Source organism: Megalopta genalis, chromosome 11, assembly GCF_051020955.1.
Source record: "Megalopta genalis isolate 19385.01 chromosome 11, iyMegGena1_principal, whole genome shotgun sequence".
NCBI lineage: Eukaryota > Metazoa > Arthropoda > Insecta > Hymenoptera > Halictidae > Megalopta > Megalopta genalis.
The window spans coordinates 14,523,679-14,542,980 of NC_135023.1; the positions used below are offsets into that span (position 1 = coordinate 14,523,679).

A 19,302-nucleotide genomic window follows, 5' to 3' on the forward strand; every position below is an offset into this window, starting at 1 on the left:
TTCCTTGCCGCAATTTATCTTCCGTCTCCATTAACACGAATAGGGGTCGCAGTTAATTGCTATTGCATCGGTATCGTCCGCAAAATTTTTCCAGCGCGGTGCCTTCCCCGAAATGTTCCGAACAGAGGGACACATTTCAATCCCCAAGCGGCAGTTCTCAATGGGCTCTGCAGCGGTTTGCGTGACACCGAGCCCGCGATAACTCCGACAGATTATTGTGTACATCGTCGAGGACTTAATCCTATTTGCGCGTCACCATGCAATCAGAACGCATCGCGGAACGTTCTTGCAAATCGTACGGGGTCGGCCCGATGCACCGTGGAAAAACAACTATCGTCGACACGTACAATCCGCGCACTTACAATTGCGATCGTTGAAATCGCTTTCGAAAGCGGATGAATGTTACAGTACGTGTCTAACATCAAAAAAATCTGGTAGGATTTTTCGAAATAGGCTTTCGTGTTTGAGATACTGCGATTCAGTACGCAACCATGTACGTAGATTATAGAGGAAGTTTATTTGAAAACTTTGAATCTCAATATTTCGAGAACGACGCATTTTTGGGGAAAATATAACTACTTATTAGGATTTTATTATATTATTATTATATTTTTTTATAGTAGATAAGTACTATAACTTTCCCCCAGTCTCGTTTTAAAAGCGATTTCTGTGATCGTACGTTCCCTTGTTAGTATCGTAACTTTTTTTCATTTCACCGCCGGTTTTCATTTCCGCCTATTCCAGATTGCATCGGATTGCACTTTTCACCTATGCTTGTGTATCATAAAGCCATTTGTTGCACGCTGTTGCACCCATTCAGCGGTTCGTAATTTGTTAAAGAGCCGCTGGAACGCGTGGACGATGTTTGAAATCACGTAACACGTGCGCTAGATGGTGACGTTAAAAGGCTGGAAATATCGCTTGGGCTTTTATAACTGAAACCTCAGTGATTACTTTTCTCGTGCACATTTTTCTCTTCTTTTTTTTTTGTGAAGGAGACACGATTCTGTAACGAGATAATTGAAACTCAAAGACTTCGGTAGAAGATTAAATAGCTCCCGCTGTTACAAGGGGATAAAATAACGTAAGCACCTCGAGGTTATTTTTAAAAAGAGATTCTACTGCGGTAAAGGAGATTGAAGTGTTTGGTAGAATTTCTCTAATAATTGGACTGCGTAATTTGGATGAAAATTGTAATGAAAATAATAAAAGGATTTTGGGACATCTATGTATTATTTTAGACTTATTGAAATTATTCAACAACGAAGAAACGTCTGCTTGACTCACGTTTGTTAAAATTCACGAAGTTGGATTTTTTTTTTAATGTTCGGAGTAAAAAAAGAAAGAAAGCACTTCTTGACATTTTTCTGGTAACTTTGAAATCTTTTGAACACGTTTGCACGACGAACATTTTTTGAAAAACGAAACGACTTCACTGAAGACCGAATAGTTTCCTATTATTTTAAATAATCGCGAGAATAAGGTAACATTGTGTTTAAACAAGGAAAATAGCTTGCGAGACTATAATAAATATTTCATATAAGCATCCAAGTTTTACGAGAATGGGTCACATGAATGGGAATGCCTAAAAATCTCGGCTGTATACGTGTACGTAGGAAAACTGGTTGAAACAAAGTCGAACTTTCCGAGGGGATGGACAAAAACAGAAATATCGTCAGGAAAACTTTAACTCGCCACTGGCAAGGAGAACGCCGACACGTGGCCTACATTCACGAACAACAAAATTTTAATATCTCCTTCGGAACAGCGCGGAGTTCGTTAAATACATTAAAATAAACAACTGCTTAAAAATATTTTGCCAGCTATGAATAACAAGAATATTTAAATCTTCTCACTTGCGTGTACATCCCGTATTTTATGCTAAATTCGTTATCGTCCCCCATTTCAGCTGCATCCATTAAATGCAACCGTAAAAGCATTTTTTATTATATTAGGTCGGAGCGTATGCAATGTCGGATTTTTATGACATAAATATTTTTAGCAAAACAAATTTTTTCAATTCTGTACTTTTGATAATTGTTTCGAGTTACATAATAGATTGCGGATTTGATGCATTTGTGACAAAGAAGAATTTAAAAACCCCAATGTATATTTTTGATCTATGTAAATGATTGAAGCAAGGACGAACATGTTATTTAGTTTCGATATCTTACAGTTGATGTAATTTCTATTTTGCACGAAAATTCGCAGTCTAATTTGTCTATGAGAAAACAGTTTCCAAATGAATTAAAGTATGAAATTTTGCAACATTCCACCCTCTTCACCCGTTCCATCATCAGTAGATGTTAATTTTTTTAACCACAAAGATATTAAAATATTAAAATATTAAGATTTTAATATAATAAGTATCAATAGTAATATAAAATAAAATAGTAATATAATAAATATATAATAGTAAATAAAATAAGAATAGTAATATAATAGTAATATAAAAGTATTAATATCTCCATAGCCGAGTTTATTCGTTCAAAAGACTGGTACATCTTCAAAAATGGCATTTATATATTAAAATCTGGTTGGCAAAAATATATTGAATATAATAAATTTGCTTATACTCGAAATAGTATTTTTTGTCACAGTTTGTCTTGTTAATCTCGCGATGGCGAACGTAAAATTAACTTCCTGCCGCATAGTATGAAGCGGAACAGGTTGCGAGGACATTAAAGGGGATTTAACGTGTGAATATTTCAGTCCACGTCAATTCAAGGGGTAGTACTATTCTCTGCTGATGAACGTTATCCTTATGCAACCGACTCTTGCGACCTTAATCGCGAAATAAATTATAAGGCAATATAATTTCGCTTTTCACGCGAAATATGATCTCGACGTGCGTGTAACGCTGACAGTGAATGAATATTCACATGTAGTATAATAGCAGAATTATTCAAGATCATTGCGTTACATTATTCACTCTGTACAGTATTTACCAAGTATACGTAAGTGGTGTACTTATCATAGAAACTGCATCGCTTTAAAAGTATCAGATTCTACTCTCACAGACTAGCGACGATTTATGTTTAGTGCTAAACTGTTCCATCTATTCATGTGGTACTGCTAAAAGACAATGTTAGATCACAAACTGAGATATGGTTTACATATTATGTAAGATATATTTTCTGTTAAAGCTTCGTAATCGTGTAAACGAAGCACGTCCATCTTAACACTTTGACTGCCGCCTCACCCATATTTGGGTCAGATCTAAAAACTAATTTTTACGGTAATATATTATATCTGATATATAATGTATTATTATTTTAGCTTAATTTTAATATAATTTTTCCCTACTTTCGTTAGGACCATAAAAAGGTTAGAATATTCAAAAAAATAATCGGTATCGTACGAGTTTTCAATTTTACTTTGATTACATGAGCTGGGTAAGATCAGGGCTGGGTAAAATAGTATTCTAAATGGCAAATAGTGGGAAAAGAAGTAGGGAAAGTATTCTATTCTATGCTTTATGTTCACGAAATAAAAAATATTTTATTTTATGTTTTAGATTATCAAAATAAGATATTTATTTTTCATGCTATAGATCGGTGCTCGGAATGCTTCGGAACGCAACATTAGGCTCCGCCTCCTGACAATCGCCGCAACGCCTCGCTCCCCGCGTTGCTTCCATCTGCTCACAGTCGATTGAAGCAACGCGGAGAGCGAGGCGTTGCGGCGGTTGTCAGGAGGCGGAGCCTAATGTTGCGTTCCGAAGCGTTCCAAGCACTGCTTTAGATGACCAAAATAGACCATCTCATTTTACGTTTCACGTTATCAAAATAAAATATTTATTTCACGCTCTGGCTGTGGATTATCAAACTAAAATATTTATTTTACTGAAATTCTGTATCCCACATTCGAAAATCTATAATTGAAAATACTATATTGCAAATATTTTCTCTGTAAACCTCTCGCCGCTATGTTTCGAAACATGCGAACCGGAGACCCGACGCAAGGTGTAGCTATCAGGATACCTTGTTGGACAGGCGAGGGCGATACTAACCTGGATAGGACACCAACAAACTGCGAAAACGCCGACGACGACGAGCACCAGCCTCGTAACGCGTCTCCTTCCGCGTCGACTCTCGGCGCTGACGCGTGAGCGACGCCACAGCCTGACGAGCATGCAAATGTAAAAATAGCATATCAGCATCAGTGGCAGCAGGTAGCTCGTCAGGAAGAACGACGTTTGGAAGAACGGCCAATCATACTGCGGTAGGATTCGACAAGCCGTCAGATTCTCCGACGACGATGCGCCGTCCATGTCCTGAAACTAAAGCGAATCTGCATATATAAAGGAGCAGCCCTCGGGAACGGATAGCGCGTCGAACGTGTGCAAGCCACGCGATCGTGATCGAATCGCTCGCAAAATACGGGAAACATTCTTTGTCGAACGTGAGACAGTTTCGAATGGAGAGGGCGACGGTTTTTCGGCCGCCAAGATTTATGGGTCTCGCGCAGCGCCGCGAGTGTAATTTAAACGTTCGAGGATGATCGCAAGAACAGTTACGGCTTCGAAGCATCGAATTTACCTGTACTTGGGTTTCAGCTGAATCGTATTTCAGGACACGAAGTAAATCAAGGAAAACGCATTTGGTAAACGACGATCTAGGTTCGATATGTATTTAATCGGCTAGCTGTCTCTTCGAGAAGGGTGTGAATTACTGTTACCACATTGTTTGATTTTCTTCGGTTCTTGCTTAAATGCGACGCCTTTATAAAATATATAATTTAATAGAGAACATCAATGATATAACATTTTTAATCAGTCAGTTGTTTTCGAGATTTCTTCGTAACAGAAAATGTTGTCGTTTCTTCATGACGAGTATACTCGTCAAAAACAGGTAAACTGGTTAGTAAGAGACAGTATATTTAACTTTACTTTATATTTAACTTTAATATACTTAACAGTATATATATAAATATATATATTCTGTTAGTAGAGAAATTTTTGGAACAGCGTGTGCAACAATTGCAGTTCTGAAGCGTCGAATTTAATGTAATACACATAGATGCATACTTCTGTTTCAACTGAAACGTACTCTGGTACATGAAGTAAATCAGGAGGATGATTAAGATTTTATGTGTATTTAACAAGCAACGCGTGTATTCCTGTTGTCAGAGAATTTTTGGAACATTCTGTATAATTTAGACTTTTCTTCGCGAGATAGTGAGTCTTGAAACTTGTTCGACGCTGCGCCCGTAATATCAAGATTGAATTTCATGAAACTGCAACTGTCTATTTCGTTTATGCATACGGTACGGATATAATAGTTTGCGAAATGTGGAACTATCTCTCTATTCGACAATTTGTGCCGCATAGGAATGCATCGATGTGATTTAAGCGAGCTACAAATAATTTGCATATTACATCAACAAATAATTTCGAAATTGTTACACGATCCTTAACACATTGTACGCGAATCATTCTTGATAGTGAGACTGGAATTGTTTTGCAAAGTAGTTACTACTCTACTATGAACTTGCATTTGATTTTATTTAGCTCCTTATTACGTGTCTCGCATGCAATGTGTTAGTATTTATACCACTGCAAAATTATAGTTTGCCTATTTTCTTCAAATATCATGACAGACACGAAAACAGGAAAGATTAAGGTACAAGGAGCCTAATTTGCACTAACGTGTAAACGAGGAATTAATTACTACAAAGTTATTAATTCATTTGAACGATTACGTGATTATCATTATTTTGGGCAAAACTCTTCTACAATCTAGATTGGATAAAAAAGAAGAAATTAGTATCAATTATCATCGAACTATCAAATTCCACGAGCTGAACTTGCGTATACGTAACACGATCGGACTATAATCAGCGAATGATCACGATCAAGCAGTATACACATTCTTCGTGCTATTCTTGTCAACCGAGTGTCACAGAACTTTATAAAGCAAAACAATGTGCTTCGCGTTCAGAGAGAATCGAATGATACCCGCAGAAAACGCGCAACATCCACACCAATTGAACGCTCGCATTTGTCACGTTACTGTCAACCACATATCCCCAACGCGTCTGGATCAATTTCACCCACAATGGGTGTTAATTGTCATTGTACTGATCAGGGATTGGAAACCAACGTTCGCGCTTGTCATCCCGATACAAATGCATCAAAAAATTTGCATTACAACATTATTATCAACTCGTTCGAGTTGCTGAATGCTCTTCTCGAGAATTAATTACTCCTCGATATTTTTTCACGATCAACTAAAAAGAAAGCAAGTAGGAAATTTATAAGTTTATATTTGCAATGATTTCGGTTGCTTTAAATCAGGAAACAGCGAAACATCGCGCTTGTTCCAAATCGCTAAAAAATATATTTGGAAAACCAAATATACTATATTTATTGAAAATAGTACACAAATAATTGATGATTAAATTGAACAGTTTCCGAAGAAACGACGACACTTCTTGCATTTATTAATAACAAAATGTAAATGAAACAAAGACACAAAATCATGACGTCTAGTTTTAATTTACTCGGGGTACAAAATCTGTTGTTTCCATTGTAATAATAAAATGATTTAAGCAACAAATTTCCTTTAAATGAATTTATATGTAATGAAGTTATTTCATCAACGAATTTCCTTTAAATAAATGTAGCCTGATTAAAGTTTGCCTGGTACTTCAAGCTTCTTATCAGCTTCAAAAGTTTTCAAAATATAAATTAGAAATTTTAAACTACCTTTTCGTATTTTTTCGTCGGAAACAAAAATTACATGGACCCGCAAGAAAAGCTAATCCATCGAGTTATGAAAGTGTTTGAATTTCATTCCTGAACCGCGGGAAGTGCCATTGCTAAGTATTAGTTTCACATTTACAGTGCTCGAGAGCCCGAATGATTTTAGTTTCTTGGCTGACTTTGTTCCTCCCATTCGAAGGTAATTACGGCAGGGAACGGTCATTGGGGAATTAAGGGTAGATAGTATCTACGGATCTTCCGCCCATCGACTTCAATTTAAACTAGGTTTATATCAACTTGCCGGTCGCTTTCTTCCCAGTCATTTCGAAAGTATTAATTAGAACGAAGCGCCGAATAAACGATCCTCGCGATCTGTTCCATCAGCTGGCCAGCGAACTGTGCAGTGCGTTTTTCTGCGGTCAAAAATCGGTAGATCGGTTTTTCAGTCGGTTTGAGTAGAATTTAAGAATGTGTTGAACAACTCGGGTAAGGTTGGAAACAGAGACGGGCAAAATTTCATTCGGATGACGGATAAAAGATAAAGAATAACGAATAAAATTTTATTCGACAATATCGGATAAATATTCGATCGAATACAAATTTATCCAGATAAAAATCTATCTGAATAAAATTTTATTCGAATAAAAATTTGATGTATTCCCTTTTAATATCTCTATTAAAAATCGAGTCCGTAATTCAGGAGTTTTTTTTATCCCTAACGCTCATTAGCTGAACGCACCGTGCGTCTGTTTTTACCAGCCCTCGCGTTTCAACGAGCATTTTTTCCTTCATCTTTCAGAATTTTTTTTTTTTTTGAACGAGCTTCCTGGTAGTTCAAACAACAAGCAGAGTCTTGAATAGCGCGTTTTTCGGACTATCGAGCTTTTAACCGTTTTACGGTATCGAAATCCGGCTCCGCGTGAATGCGATCCATTATAACGAGTAACCGGATTGAAGAAGTCAATCAAAAGAGCTGCAACGCGCGCAGGACAGGATTTTTTCGCGTTTCACGCGACATACCGAGAACAAACCGAATCGAAAAGCCTTCGGGAATCCTGACGGGAAGTATGCAGCCCAATTACAGTGCTCGATCGCGAAAGGAAAAGAGAGAAACACTGGTCGTGGTTAACGCGTTGCCTGCCGAATTAGTGGCCATCGAAATTTCACGGATTCGGATTCATTTGACGCTTCACCTGACGTCTGTTTCCCCGCAATCTTCTCGTGACACTCGATAACAACAGCACGATTTTAACAGCAGCCACATTCTCACATTAACGAGCAGTCTGAACTAGAAAATAGTATTTCAAAAGAATTTACTAATGCAGATTTTTATACATATTCAGAATTTCTGGTTTATGCGCTGTATTTTTGCATCATGCTGCCCACTCGTGTTTTACGTCAACCACAGTTGAGCGTTATACAAATACAATTTTTTTAGAACGATATTTCGAGTAAATTGTTCGAACAAAATTTTATTCGAATAACTAGTCGAATAAATTCTTCGACTAAAATTTTATTGGAATTGAGGAGGTGGGATCGGCGACGGGAAGAGAGAATTGAACCCGGTTACAATTAGACTATCTTTATTTACAATCGGGACTAAACCCGCGACGCTCGCGTACCGTTCCCGATGAGGGTTCTTACTGAACTAACCATTCGCTCACCGATGCATCCCATCCAGATCATTCTTTCTCATTCTCACGGTTCGCTTTCACTCTGTCCTGGCTAGACGCATTCATTCTACGCGACACTCAAACCAATCGTCTAGACATTCGCTCGACGCTAACGCACAGCATGCAGCCCGGCCCATTCGTCCAAACATTCTTACGCCTTAAAACTAAACACATGGCGGAGACGTGGCGCCGGCTTGTCGCCGCCACATCACCCCCCCGCCAGTGATTGACTCGATCACGAAACTTGCAATCGGTCCGGGAAACGCACTCTTCTTCCGGACCGTGTGGTGCGTAAACCCGCACCTGGTGGTACTACTATGGGGGGCGGCACCGCCGGACCCCGAGATGGTGGCGATGGTTGGGGCGGCTGCCCCGTAAACTCGCTCGGAGTGGGTGGTGATGATGGTGTTGGTGGCCCCTCGGACTCTCCAGGTAACGCTGGCTGTGTTGCCCCTGGTATCGTCGGCGGTGCTGGATCTGTAGCCAGCAAGTACGCCGGCTTTAGGCGATCTATGGTCACTGTGACCGCCTTGTCCCGGATACTGAGGGAGTAAGTCCGGTCCCCTCGCTCGAGGACCCTGTATGGGCCGTCGTATGGCGGCTGGAGGATTCCTCGCACGGCGTCGTTCCGCACGAACACATGCTCTGCCGTGGCGAGGTCCTTGAAAACGAAAACTCGTTTCGTCGAGTGATTGCTGCCAGGCGTTGGGGCGAGGGTCGCGAAATGCTTTCGTAATCCCGCGACAAAATCCCCTGGCAGCGGCAGCGACTCCGCTCTCTGTGGGACCAGGAATTCCCCTGGTAGGCGCAGTGTCTCGCCGTAGACCAGCTCAGCTGCGGTGGATTGTAAGTCCTCCCTCCAGGCTGCGCGGATGCCCAGCAAGATGGTGGGAAGAACCTTTGTCCAGCTGACGTTTTGCTGGCAACGGATTGCTGCCTTAAATTGGCGGTGGAATCTCTCCACCATTCCGTTTGCCGCCGGGTGATAGGCCGTTGTCCGCCAGTGGGCTGCACCTGTTAACTGTGACAATGCCTGAAACAAGCGCGACTCGAATTGTCGACCCTGGTCGGTCGTCACGCGCAACGGGGTTCCGAACCGTGAAATCCAACCCTCGTAAAAGGCGCGTGCCACGGTCGAAGCTTCTTGATCCCGAATTGGGAAAGCCTCGGGCCAGCGCGTAAAACGGTCGACGCAGGTTAAACAGTACTTGAACCCCTCTGAGACCGGAAGAACTACAATGTCTATGTGCACGTGCTCGAATCTTCCGGTCGGCGCGTCGAAACTTCCCGGCGGCGCGAAAACGTGCTTGTTTATTTTGGCGCGCTGGCACGGAACGCAACCGCGAGCCCAACTCCGGCAATCGGCTTTGACGGACGGCCACACATATCGTTCCGTCACGAGTCTCACCGTTGCTTTAACGCCTGGATGCGCCAAGCGGTGCATCGAGTCGAATGCGGCTCGCCTGAATTGTCCCGTGACGAAAGGTCGCGCAATCCCGGTAGACACGTCACAGATCACTTCAGTGTTCGAATCGGGCGGGCGTATCCGTTTTAGACGTAAATTGTTTTTTATTCTCCCGCTCATGTACGCCTGAAGTTCCGCGTCGCGCTGCTGAGACTCCGCCAAATCGGTGTAGCTGAAAGACTCTACCACTTCTTCCAACCTGGATAGCGCGTCGGCGACGACGTTGTCCTTCCCGGCGATGTGGCGGATGTCGGTGGTGAACTGCCCGATGAAATCCAGGTATCTAAATTGCCTGGGAGAACATTTCTCGGGCTTTTGTTGGAAGGCGAATGTCAACGGTTTGTGGTCCGTGTAGATGGTGAATGTTCGCCCCTCCACCATGTGTCGGAAATGCTTGATTGCCGAGTAAATGGCCAACATTTCCCGGTCGTACGCGCCGTAATTCCGCTCGGCGGCGCTGAGCTTCCTGGAGAAGAAAGCCACCGGCTGCCAATCCTTTCCGACCCGCTGCTGCAGTGCCGCACCTGCAGCAAAATCGGACGCGTCGCAGAACAAGGCGAGTGGCGCGTCGTCCCTCGGATGCGACAATAACGCCGCCTGCCTCAAACTGTCCTTCGCCTCGGCGAAAGCCGCGGTAGCTTCCTCGGTCCACGCCAACTTGGCGTTACCCTTGATGCCGTCGTGCAGTAGGTTATTGAGGGGCGCTTGTACCTGCGCAGCCCTGGGCATGAAACGCCTATAGAAATTTAGCATACCCAGGAACTGCCTCAGCCGTTTTGCGGTGGTCGGTTGGGGGTAGTTGGTGATCGCCTCCACCTTTGATTCCAACGGGCTGGTGCCTTTGGACGATACGGTGAACCCCAGGAATTTAACCTGCGCCTGGCCGAAAATGCATTTCGCCCCGTTGACGGTCACGCCGTACTTGTCGAGGCGTGAAAAAACTTCCTCCAAGTGGCGCAAGTGCTCCTCTTCTGTCGACGATGCCACCAGTATGTCGTCGATGTACGCGTACACAAAATCCAAGCCGCGCAGCACCTCGTCGATGAAACGTTGAAACGTTTGTGCCGCGTTTCGCAATCCGAACGACATACAGGGGAACTCGAATAGTCCGAAAGGGGTGGTTATCGCGGTTTTGGCGATGTCCTCTGTGGCCACTGGAATCTGGTTATACGCGCGCGCCAGATCTATTGTGGAGAACACCGTCTTCCCGTGAAGCGCGTGAGAAAAGTCCTCGATGTGCTTCACGGGGTACCTATCCGGCACCGTGCGCGCATTTAAAGCTCGGTAATCCCCGCACGGTCGCCAAGCGTCCTGTTCTTTTTTGGGCACCATATGGAGAGGCGATGACCACGCACTTTCCGACGGTCGCGCGATGCCGAGACGCATCATCGTCTCGAATTCTTGTCGCGCGTGCCTCAAACGATCCGGCGCGAGACGCCGGGGCCTACAAGCCACAGGCGGACCCGGCGTTGTGCGGATGTAGTGCACCGTTTCATGTTGCACTTGCACGGGTGTCCCCACTGGTCGCGTAATGTTCGGGAAACGTTGCAGCAATTCGTGGAATTTCGAATCACCGAAAATTGTCTTCACCGAGGGCGCCGATGGCCCGCACTCGCGCACTGAGCGTCCCGGCACCGTCATCGACGTCACCTGGTCTAAAAGTTTGCACTTTCCGACGTCCACCAATAGTTCGTAATGCGCGAGGAAATCTACGCCTATAATCGGCTTTGACACGTCGGCCACCACGAAACGCCATACGAAAGCGCGACGGAGCCCGAAGTCGAGGCTCAGCGTAACCGTCCCGTACGTGGCAATTTCCGACCCGTTCGCCGCATATAAAGCGTAAGATGCGCGTTCGCGGAACCCGCGAGTTTTCGATCGAGGAAAAACGCAGAGATCGGCACCGGTGTCGATTAAAAACTGCGTTCTCGTTACTCGATCGGTGACGAACAAACGGCGCGATGGTGGGCAGTGGTCGCTGGCCGTCATTAACGACTGCCCATCTCGTTTCCCGACGCGGACCAATTGCATGGGTGTTCGCAACGGAACGCGTTCGCGCCGAACTTGTAGTGGTAAAAACACTTCCCGCCTCGTAGCGCGGTTCGTCGTTCTCGGGATAGCGATCGCGCTCGGCCCGGGGTGGATGGTCGCCGTTGGGAAAAACGCGGACCGGGGTTTATCTCGCGATGAATTGCTGCGAGCTCCTGCCGAAACGTCGCCGTGAGCTGTGCCATCTTCGAGCACAGTTGTTCCTCGACTTCGCACATATCCCTCGACGGCCGTGCGACGGCACCCGCAGAGGCCTCGGCTACCCGCGTGCGTGGGCCCATCGTGTCAGCGATGGTGTCGGCCAAGTCGGCCACTCGGTCGAGCTCGACGTCTCGCTGCGTCGCCAGGATGACCTGCATGCTCGCGGGGAGCCGGCCCAACCACAAGGTACGCAGTATCTCCTTCGACACGGCTGTTCCTCCCAAGGTCCGCAGGTGGCGTAAGAACTGCGACGGTTTGCGGTCGCCCATCTCCTCGTGCTCGAGGAGACGCCGAGTCTTCTGCTCCTGCGACGCCCCGATCCGCCTTATCAGCTCTGTCTTGAGCCTAGTGAACGGCTCAGCCGGGGGATTCAAGATGATTTCGCGGACCTCGGCCGCGTATTGTGGTTTGAGCGCGCCCAGGACGTACCCGAACTTCGTCTTTTCGGTCGTAACGCCGCTCGTCTCGAAACTCGCCTCGACCATCGCGAACCACAGCTCGGGGTCGGTCGGCGAAAATTCCGGTATTTTCACCGCGACGCGGCTGACTGTCGATGCGGGCGGGGATGCCATCGTACCGAATAAACGTGCGAATGTCCGTGTTCTCTTCCGAAAACTCCCGATCCACTGCCACGAAACCACGAACGAAATGCGACTGCAAAATTCGTGTCGTTCGCTTCCTTTAGATCACGTCGGTGTCACCAATGAGGAGGTGGGATCGGCGACGGGAAGAGAGAATTGAACCCGGTTACAATTAGACTATCTTTATTTACAATCGGGACTAAACCCGCGACGCTCGCGTACCGTTCCCGATGAGGGTTCTTACTGAACTAACCATTCGCTCACCGATGCATCCCATCCAGATCATTCTTTCTCATTCTCACGGTTCGCTTTCACTCTGTCCTGGCTAGACGCATTCATTCTACGCGACACTCAAACCAATCGTCTAGACATTCGCTCGACGCTAACGCACAGCATGCAGCCCGGCCCATTCGTCCAAACATTCTTACGCCTTAAAACTAAACACATGGCGGAGACGTGGCGCCGGCTTGTCGCCGCCACAGAATAATATATCGAATAAATTCTTAGAATAAAGTTGTATTCGAATAAATTTGTGTTCAAATAAGATTGTATTCGAATAAATTTGTATTCAAATAAGATTGTATTCGAATAAATTTGTATTCAAATAAGATTGTATTCGAATAATATATCGAATAAAATTGTATTCGAATAATATATCGAATAAAGTTGTATTCGAATAAAATTGTATTCGAATAATATATCGAATAAAGTTGTATTCGAATAATATATCGAATAAAGTTGTATTCGAATAATATATCGAATAAAGTTGTATTCGAATAATATATCGAATAAAGTTGTATTCGAATAATATATCGAATAAAGTTGTATTCGAATAATAATACATCGAATAAAGTTTTATTTGGATAACATATCGAGTAAAGTTTTAATATCGAATAACGATTCGAATAAATTCTATGAATAAAAGTTTCTTCGCCATTCGTTATTCGAATAAGACATTCCCAACTCTGGTGTCAAGATTCTGTGAATGAGCAAGGTGTACAATACTGATGTACTTCCTGATGAATATCCTTAATTTACTGATATAGCATTCGTAGACTGATAAATTGTTTTGAGTAAAATAATTAACGCTTTAGTATCGATATTTAAGGGAACGTTCTCAAGCTTCTTCGCGAAGTCTACTTGCAGGCTTTAGGTAGCCGAATTAATCTCTCTAATTGAGATAACGCGTTAAGTCAGTTTCAGAGAGGCATCGGCCAATTAATACTGGAAACAGGAACTAGATATACGAGTGGCCGGGCCAACGAAGGGCGCAATTAACCTTTCTTCGAATTATGGTACCGTGGCTGGCGGTGGTTTCTCGTAATTTTGGATTAAGCATGCTTTAATGTGCGCTAATACAATTACTCGGAAATTTATGTAACTTTTGTCGATTCGTACCGCGAACGGTAATATCTCAAAGCAAATTCATTTGTACTAATTGGCCTCATAAAACGTGACATTGAACGGTCATCGTGTGCGATTCAAAGGGTATAACGTCTGAAAATGAATTCGCGTTTTCTCGATGTTCGCAGCATACGCTTGAATTCTACTTTCCGTCGAATTTGTGAAAGATGAACAATCGTGTAAATATAATTTAATGTCGCGTTAAATACAACAGTACTTGCTGTAATATTAGCAAGGCTTATATTATCAGCTACTTTTATAATGTGGTAGATCTGTTTTCGAGATAACCTAGTTTAGCAAATAATCATTAGATCGCGAATTTTATGCATTTGTCACAAAAGTAAATTGGTGCGATACAAGACTGTGAATACATTGGAAGAATTGAAGGACATTTTTTACAACAATTGCTGTACTACACTCCGCAACGAAAAGATAGTACGCCTTAAAATTGACATGATTTTTATATACTTAACATACAACCAAGATTTTGTTTTTATACGAACTTGCAAAATACGACTATAAACATACATAAAGGAAATCGAATTAAATCTCGGCAGTCTGAACAATTTTATTTGAAAAAATTGTATTTCTATGAAAATATGGTGCGACAAAATGAAAATTCGTTGATTTATTGCTTAACGAACCTCATTAGTTGATTTATTGTGTAGCGAATCTCTTTCGTTGATTTATTGCTTAGCCAATCTCATCGTTGATTTATTGCTAAACGTATCTCAGTCACTGATTTATTGTTACACATCATTTTTAGTTAAATGTGCTACCATTTTATCGCACTATATTTTCATAAAATTCTTTTTTCGTTAAATAAAATTGTTTAGATTGGCGAAATTCAATTCTATTTCATTCGATGATGTTTACAGTGGTATCTTGCAAGTTTATATAAATACAAAGCATTGGTTCTAATATTAAATAAATAAAAATCACGTTTATTTTAAAGATTGCAATCTTTGTGTCGCCTAGCGTATCGCCGACTCATTAAAATGATCAAAAGAAGAAACCAATTTTTCTTTAAACACTGTTCCATACAATTGACATAGAAAATTTGTATTTTGCATAAAGATCCACGGTCTAACAATTATGAAACAACGTCGAGGGCAGAGTCATGGGGAAAAAACTGGGATTTCGAAGATGGGAGGACTTATATTGTTTCGACAGCAAGGAATTTGCTTGTCTTGGCAAATTTCTTGGTAGAATGAACTATTTTGAACACTTGTAAATGACTTACCTCGCCGTGAATAACGAGGGCAGGGGTAGAGATCGCGAAGATCATCGCCCACGCGATGCAAATAGCAAGGATCGCGTGATTTTCAGTCCGCCATGACCTCGAAGTGACTGGATGTACCACTGCTAAGTACCTGTAATAATGAATATATATTTTTCGCTACTAATTGCTACGATCTTGCTAATTTCAGTCGGAATTGAGTAAAATTGTATTATATAATTATTCGACAATATATATCAAGTCGAATAAAAATTTATGTAGATACAAATTCACTCGAATAAGATTTTATCCGAACAAGAATTCATTCGAATAAGATTTTATTCGACTAAGAATTCATTTGAATAAGACTTTATTCGACTAAGACTTCCTTCGAATAAGATTTTATTCATGCAGGAGTTCATACGGAAAATAATCGATTTGAATAAAAATGATAGAATGTAAATTGATTTGTCATAGTTCACCGATTTATTTCTTCCATATACCGAATAAAATATTGATTTTAATAATTGAATTCATTCAGAGAGAGATGATTATCTCAGTTAAATATTTATTCGAAACAATTCGATTAATGTCCAATTCTGTTTTCAGCATGCTAAATGAGAAAACGACAGAGTCTTTATTACGAAGAAAATAAATCACTGCAGAAAGTCTGGAAAATTAAATCTGTCGGTAACTGTAGTTTCAATTAAATCTACATTTGTGTTTGTAATTCTACGACTCGGAATATTGAAAATCGATCTGCTAAGCTTGTTAATACGAATCATTGATATAATTAAATAGAATAAGAAGTAAAGTACTTCTCATTTCACGAATAACAAAGGAAAATAAATAAAAATTACGGCATAATTGTTTCCAGATTTAGATTGACAATAAAATACGGAGCTTGTACAACAAGTATATTAGGTAAAGTGAAATATTTGTGATTAAATATTAATACGATATGAAGGCAAAGTGGAATATTTGTGGTCAAATATTAATATGATGCGAAGAGAAACTAATATTTGTATGAAACGTGTGCACTGTGCGCAGAAACTGCAGCCCTAAAGAAACGAAGTCGAGGAGGTGACACGTCAGCTGCGAATAAAATGAATGATACATCTGCGAAACGCAGGAAATTCCAGTGACATTAATGGCGCGTGATTTGCAGATGTTGCTATCTTTAGGCGCTGCGGCAAATAATTTGTGAATTAGCTGTAACAGACGTGTTTACTTCGCAAATGTTTTACTTGTCATATACCCGGCGAAATAAATGGACAATGATTCATGGTAATCGACTTGGATGATAGCCAACAGATTGAATTATGCAGGTTATTGGGAAATCACGATTAACCTAGTTGTTAATTGCAAGCTCATGGTAAAAAAGCTTCATCGAGGATAACGCTGATACGAATGACTTGTCATTAAATGTTCGATTGTTATTAAATGAACGTGTGCTCGCATAAGTGGTTGCCGTGCTAGCACTCAATATAAAAAAGCTACAAATCAATAAAAACCAAACGCAATTGTAATCAACTTTTAGAGAGCGTTCGCCGTCAATATTATCCTGTTAGTGAAGCTCGATAAAGATTTTAATTAACTCCGGAAAATATTATTGAAATATTTGCACTCGCTGTTGCCGGAAAACAAGCAGCACTCTCGTTATGAATTTCGCGATACCAAATATATGTTCGATATATTTGGTGTATTCGAATATATCTCGAATCGGAAAAAATACAACATCGATGGCAATAGTAAATACAAATAGTAAGCACAAATATAGTAAACAAGAAACTAATTCCGAGCAAAATAAAAAGAATTGTTAAAAAATTCAAAGCTTCGTCCCCTGTTGAATTTCATACACCGTCGTTTCATCTTCAATTTAACGGCAGCAATAACGATTCGAAGATTTAGTGCGAGACTCTGTAGAATTTCATGTAGTTTCGTTTCGTCTTTAATTTAACGACACCAGTGAAGGTTCCGAGCTTTTTACACGAATCTTCGCAGAATTTCATACATTTTCATTTCATCTTTAATTTATTGAATACAGTCGCCCCGAAGCAAACGCGATTCTTTCAATTTCAATCTCTACGTCCGCAAGAGAGTTAATTTGCATAAATAACGAAGCAAAAAAGAGAAAGCGTCGAACTGAATCAAAGTTAGTTTCGAATTTCGTGTCGACTTCGTCAGACTTCGATGGTATTTTTCTCGCTTAACGTGTTTAATATTTACCTACCAACTTATTTATAGTATTTTACTTCGAAAAAATCATTGTAAGCGAATGAAAATGATTATAAACATATAAAGATAATTATGAACAAGAAAAAATAATCATAAACGAGTGAAAACGATGAGAAATAAGCAAAAATAATTAGAAGTAAATAAAAATTATTGACAAAATATTCAAAAAATTATTTTCATTATTTAATAGGTTCAAAATGTGTCTATTTATTTATTTATGATATTTTAACATAGTGGGAATAATGTAAAAAATAAAAAAATAAATATTATTATTATTTGCATTGTGTGAAGGATATATAATTATAAAAAAACATGTAAGCGAAACTGGAAACGATCAAGAACAACTTAAAAAGCACGACAAACTGTGTGAAGCTATTAGAAAGTATTAAAAATCATTAAAAACTATTGCAAAGTATGGAAAATGATTGAAAATGGTAAAAAAAAACTAAAAACAATTAAAAACTATTCGAAACAATTTTATACTTCTGTTTTGTCTCATTTGATAAGTCGTAGCCTCATATAAAATAAATAGTGACCATCGGTGGAGCAAATAAAATCGGAACGGAGGGAACCGCAATTTTACAGGGGCGGAAATTCTGATACATAATAGAAAATGAAGGTGTCGCGTGGTCGGGGGAAGAGTCAAGATTCCTTCCGTACGTACGGCATTTATGGGCACAGCACGTGATTCTACAGCGAGGAAATGCAACCGGAAATGCTGCTGATATTTACGGGTCCAGAATGGGTTACATTTCCACGTGCTACATACAAGATCGAGTTTTATTATACAACGGCTTCCTCCGAGTATGATCTATCGCATTGGCAGCGATCAAAGCGTCGTGAAGCGACGGCCTCGCCTCCCGGTGCATAGACTGCAAATTTTATGCATTCGTAACTTTTACAACCGCGGGTAAATAAAAAAAGAACCGTGACTAAATTTCTTTATTTTCTCGCGCAAACAGCCGTCATGTATCCTTTCAACGTAATTAAAATACGAACAAAGATGCTGTGCGGCCGAATTGAAGAATTTTGGACGGAAATCGAAAATAATTTCGTAAATGAACAAATAGTGACATGTATTTGTGAAATATAAAATTAGTAATGGAAACTTTACAAATTTTTAAAAGATTTCATAACCTCCAATATCTTATCAAGATTTTATAAAAATTTTTACAGTATACAAAGTTGTTTTCAAGTTTCATAGTTTAACAATTTTTTTTAGAATTTCATAATTTAAAAAAATTATACAGTCATGTAAACAAACAACTTCTCCATATTTAGTAATAAATTTGAGGAAAACACGCATCAGAGAATTGAATTAGGTTTTAAGTTCAAATTGGGATCAAGTCAACGTTTGTTTGGTTTATGAAAAATTGCGAACGTCAGAGTTCTTGCAAATGCTGACATATTTTTCATTTTTGATGTTTTTGCTTCACTCTAGTTCAAACGCCCACGCGGATCAAGAATCTTTCCATTTCCCCGCCGGTTCGCGGAAAGTTTCAGAAAAATGTTCCTAAGGCATGCTGCCAGAACTGCCATAACTTTGGACAGAATCATTAATTTTACATGAGAGGACGTTTGCATGTTCGCCGAGCATTGCTGAATAAGAAAGTGCAGTATCGACTTGACATGTTTATTAGTTTTGTTTGAAAATATTCATAAAGATCGACGAACTTAGAAAACATCTTTCAACACGCGTATCCATATATCTCCGACTTGGAAAAATTGTGTTAACTTGACGTCTATAGAGAATGAAAACGAAATTT

The 19,302-nt window shown here is 40.9% G+C and overlaps 1 protein-coding gene across 1 annotated transcript in view; it reads right to left on the bottom strand.

Annotated features, from left to right (window-relative positions):
* The window catches only part of AstA-R1 (allatostatin A receptor 1), an 83,204-nt gene that overhangs the window by 54,004 nt on the left and 9,898 nt on the right, over nt 1–19,302 (bottom strand). Inside the window, exons 3-4 of the mRNA XM_033468065.2 lie at nt 15,323–15,452; nt 4,013–4,282 (exon numbers count right to left, since the gene is read on the bottom strand). Coding sequence (XP_033323956.1) covers nt 4,013–4,282; nt 15,323–15,452 — 400 coding nt within the window. The remainder of the gene's footprint in view (nt 1–4,012; nt 4,283–15,322; nt 15,453–19,302) is intronic.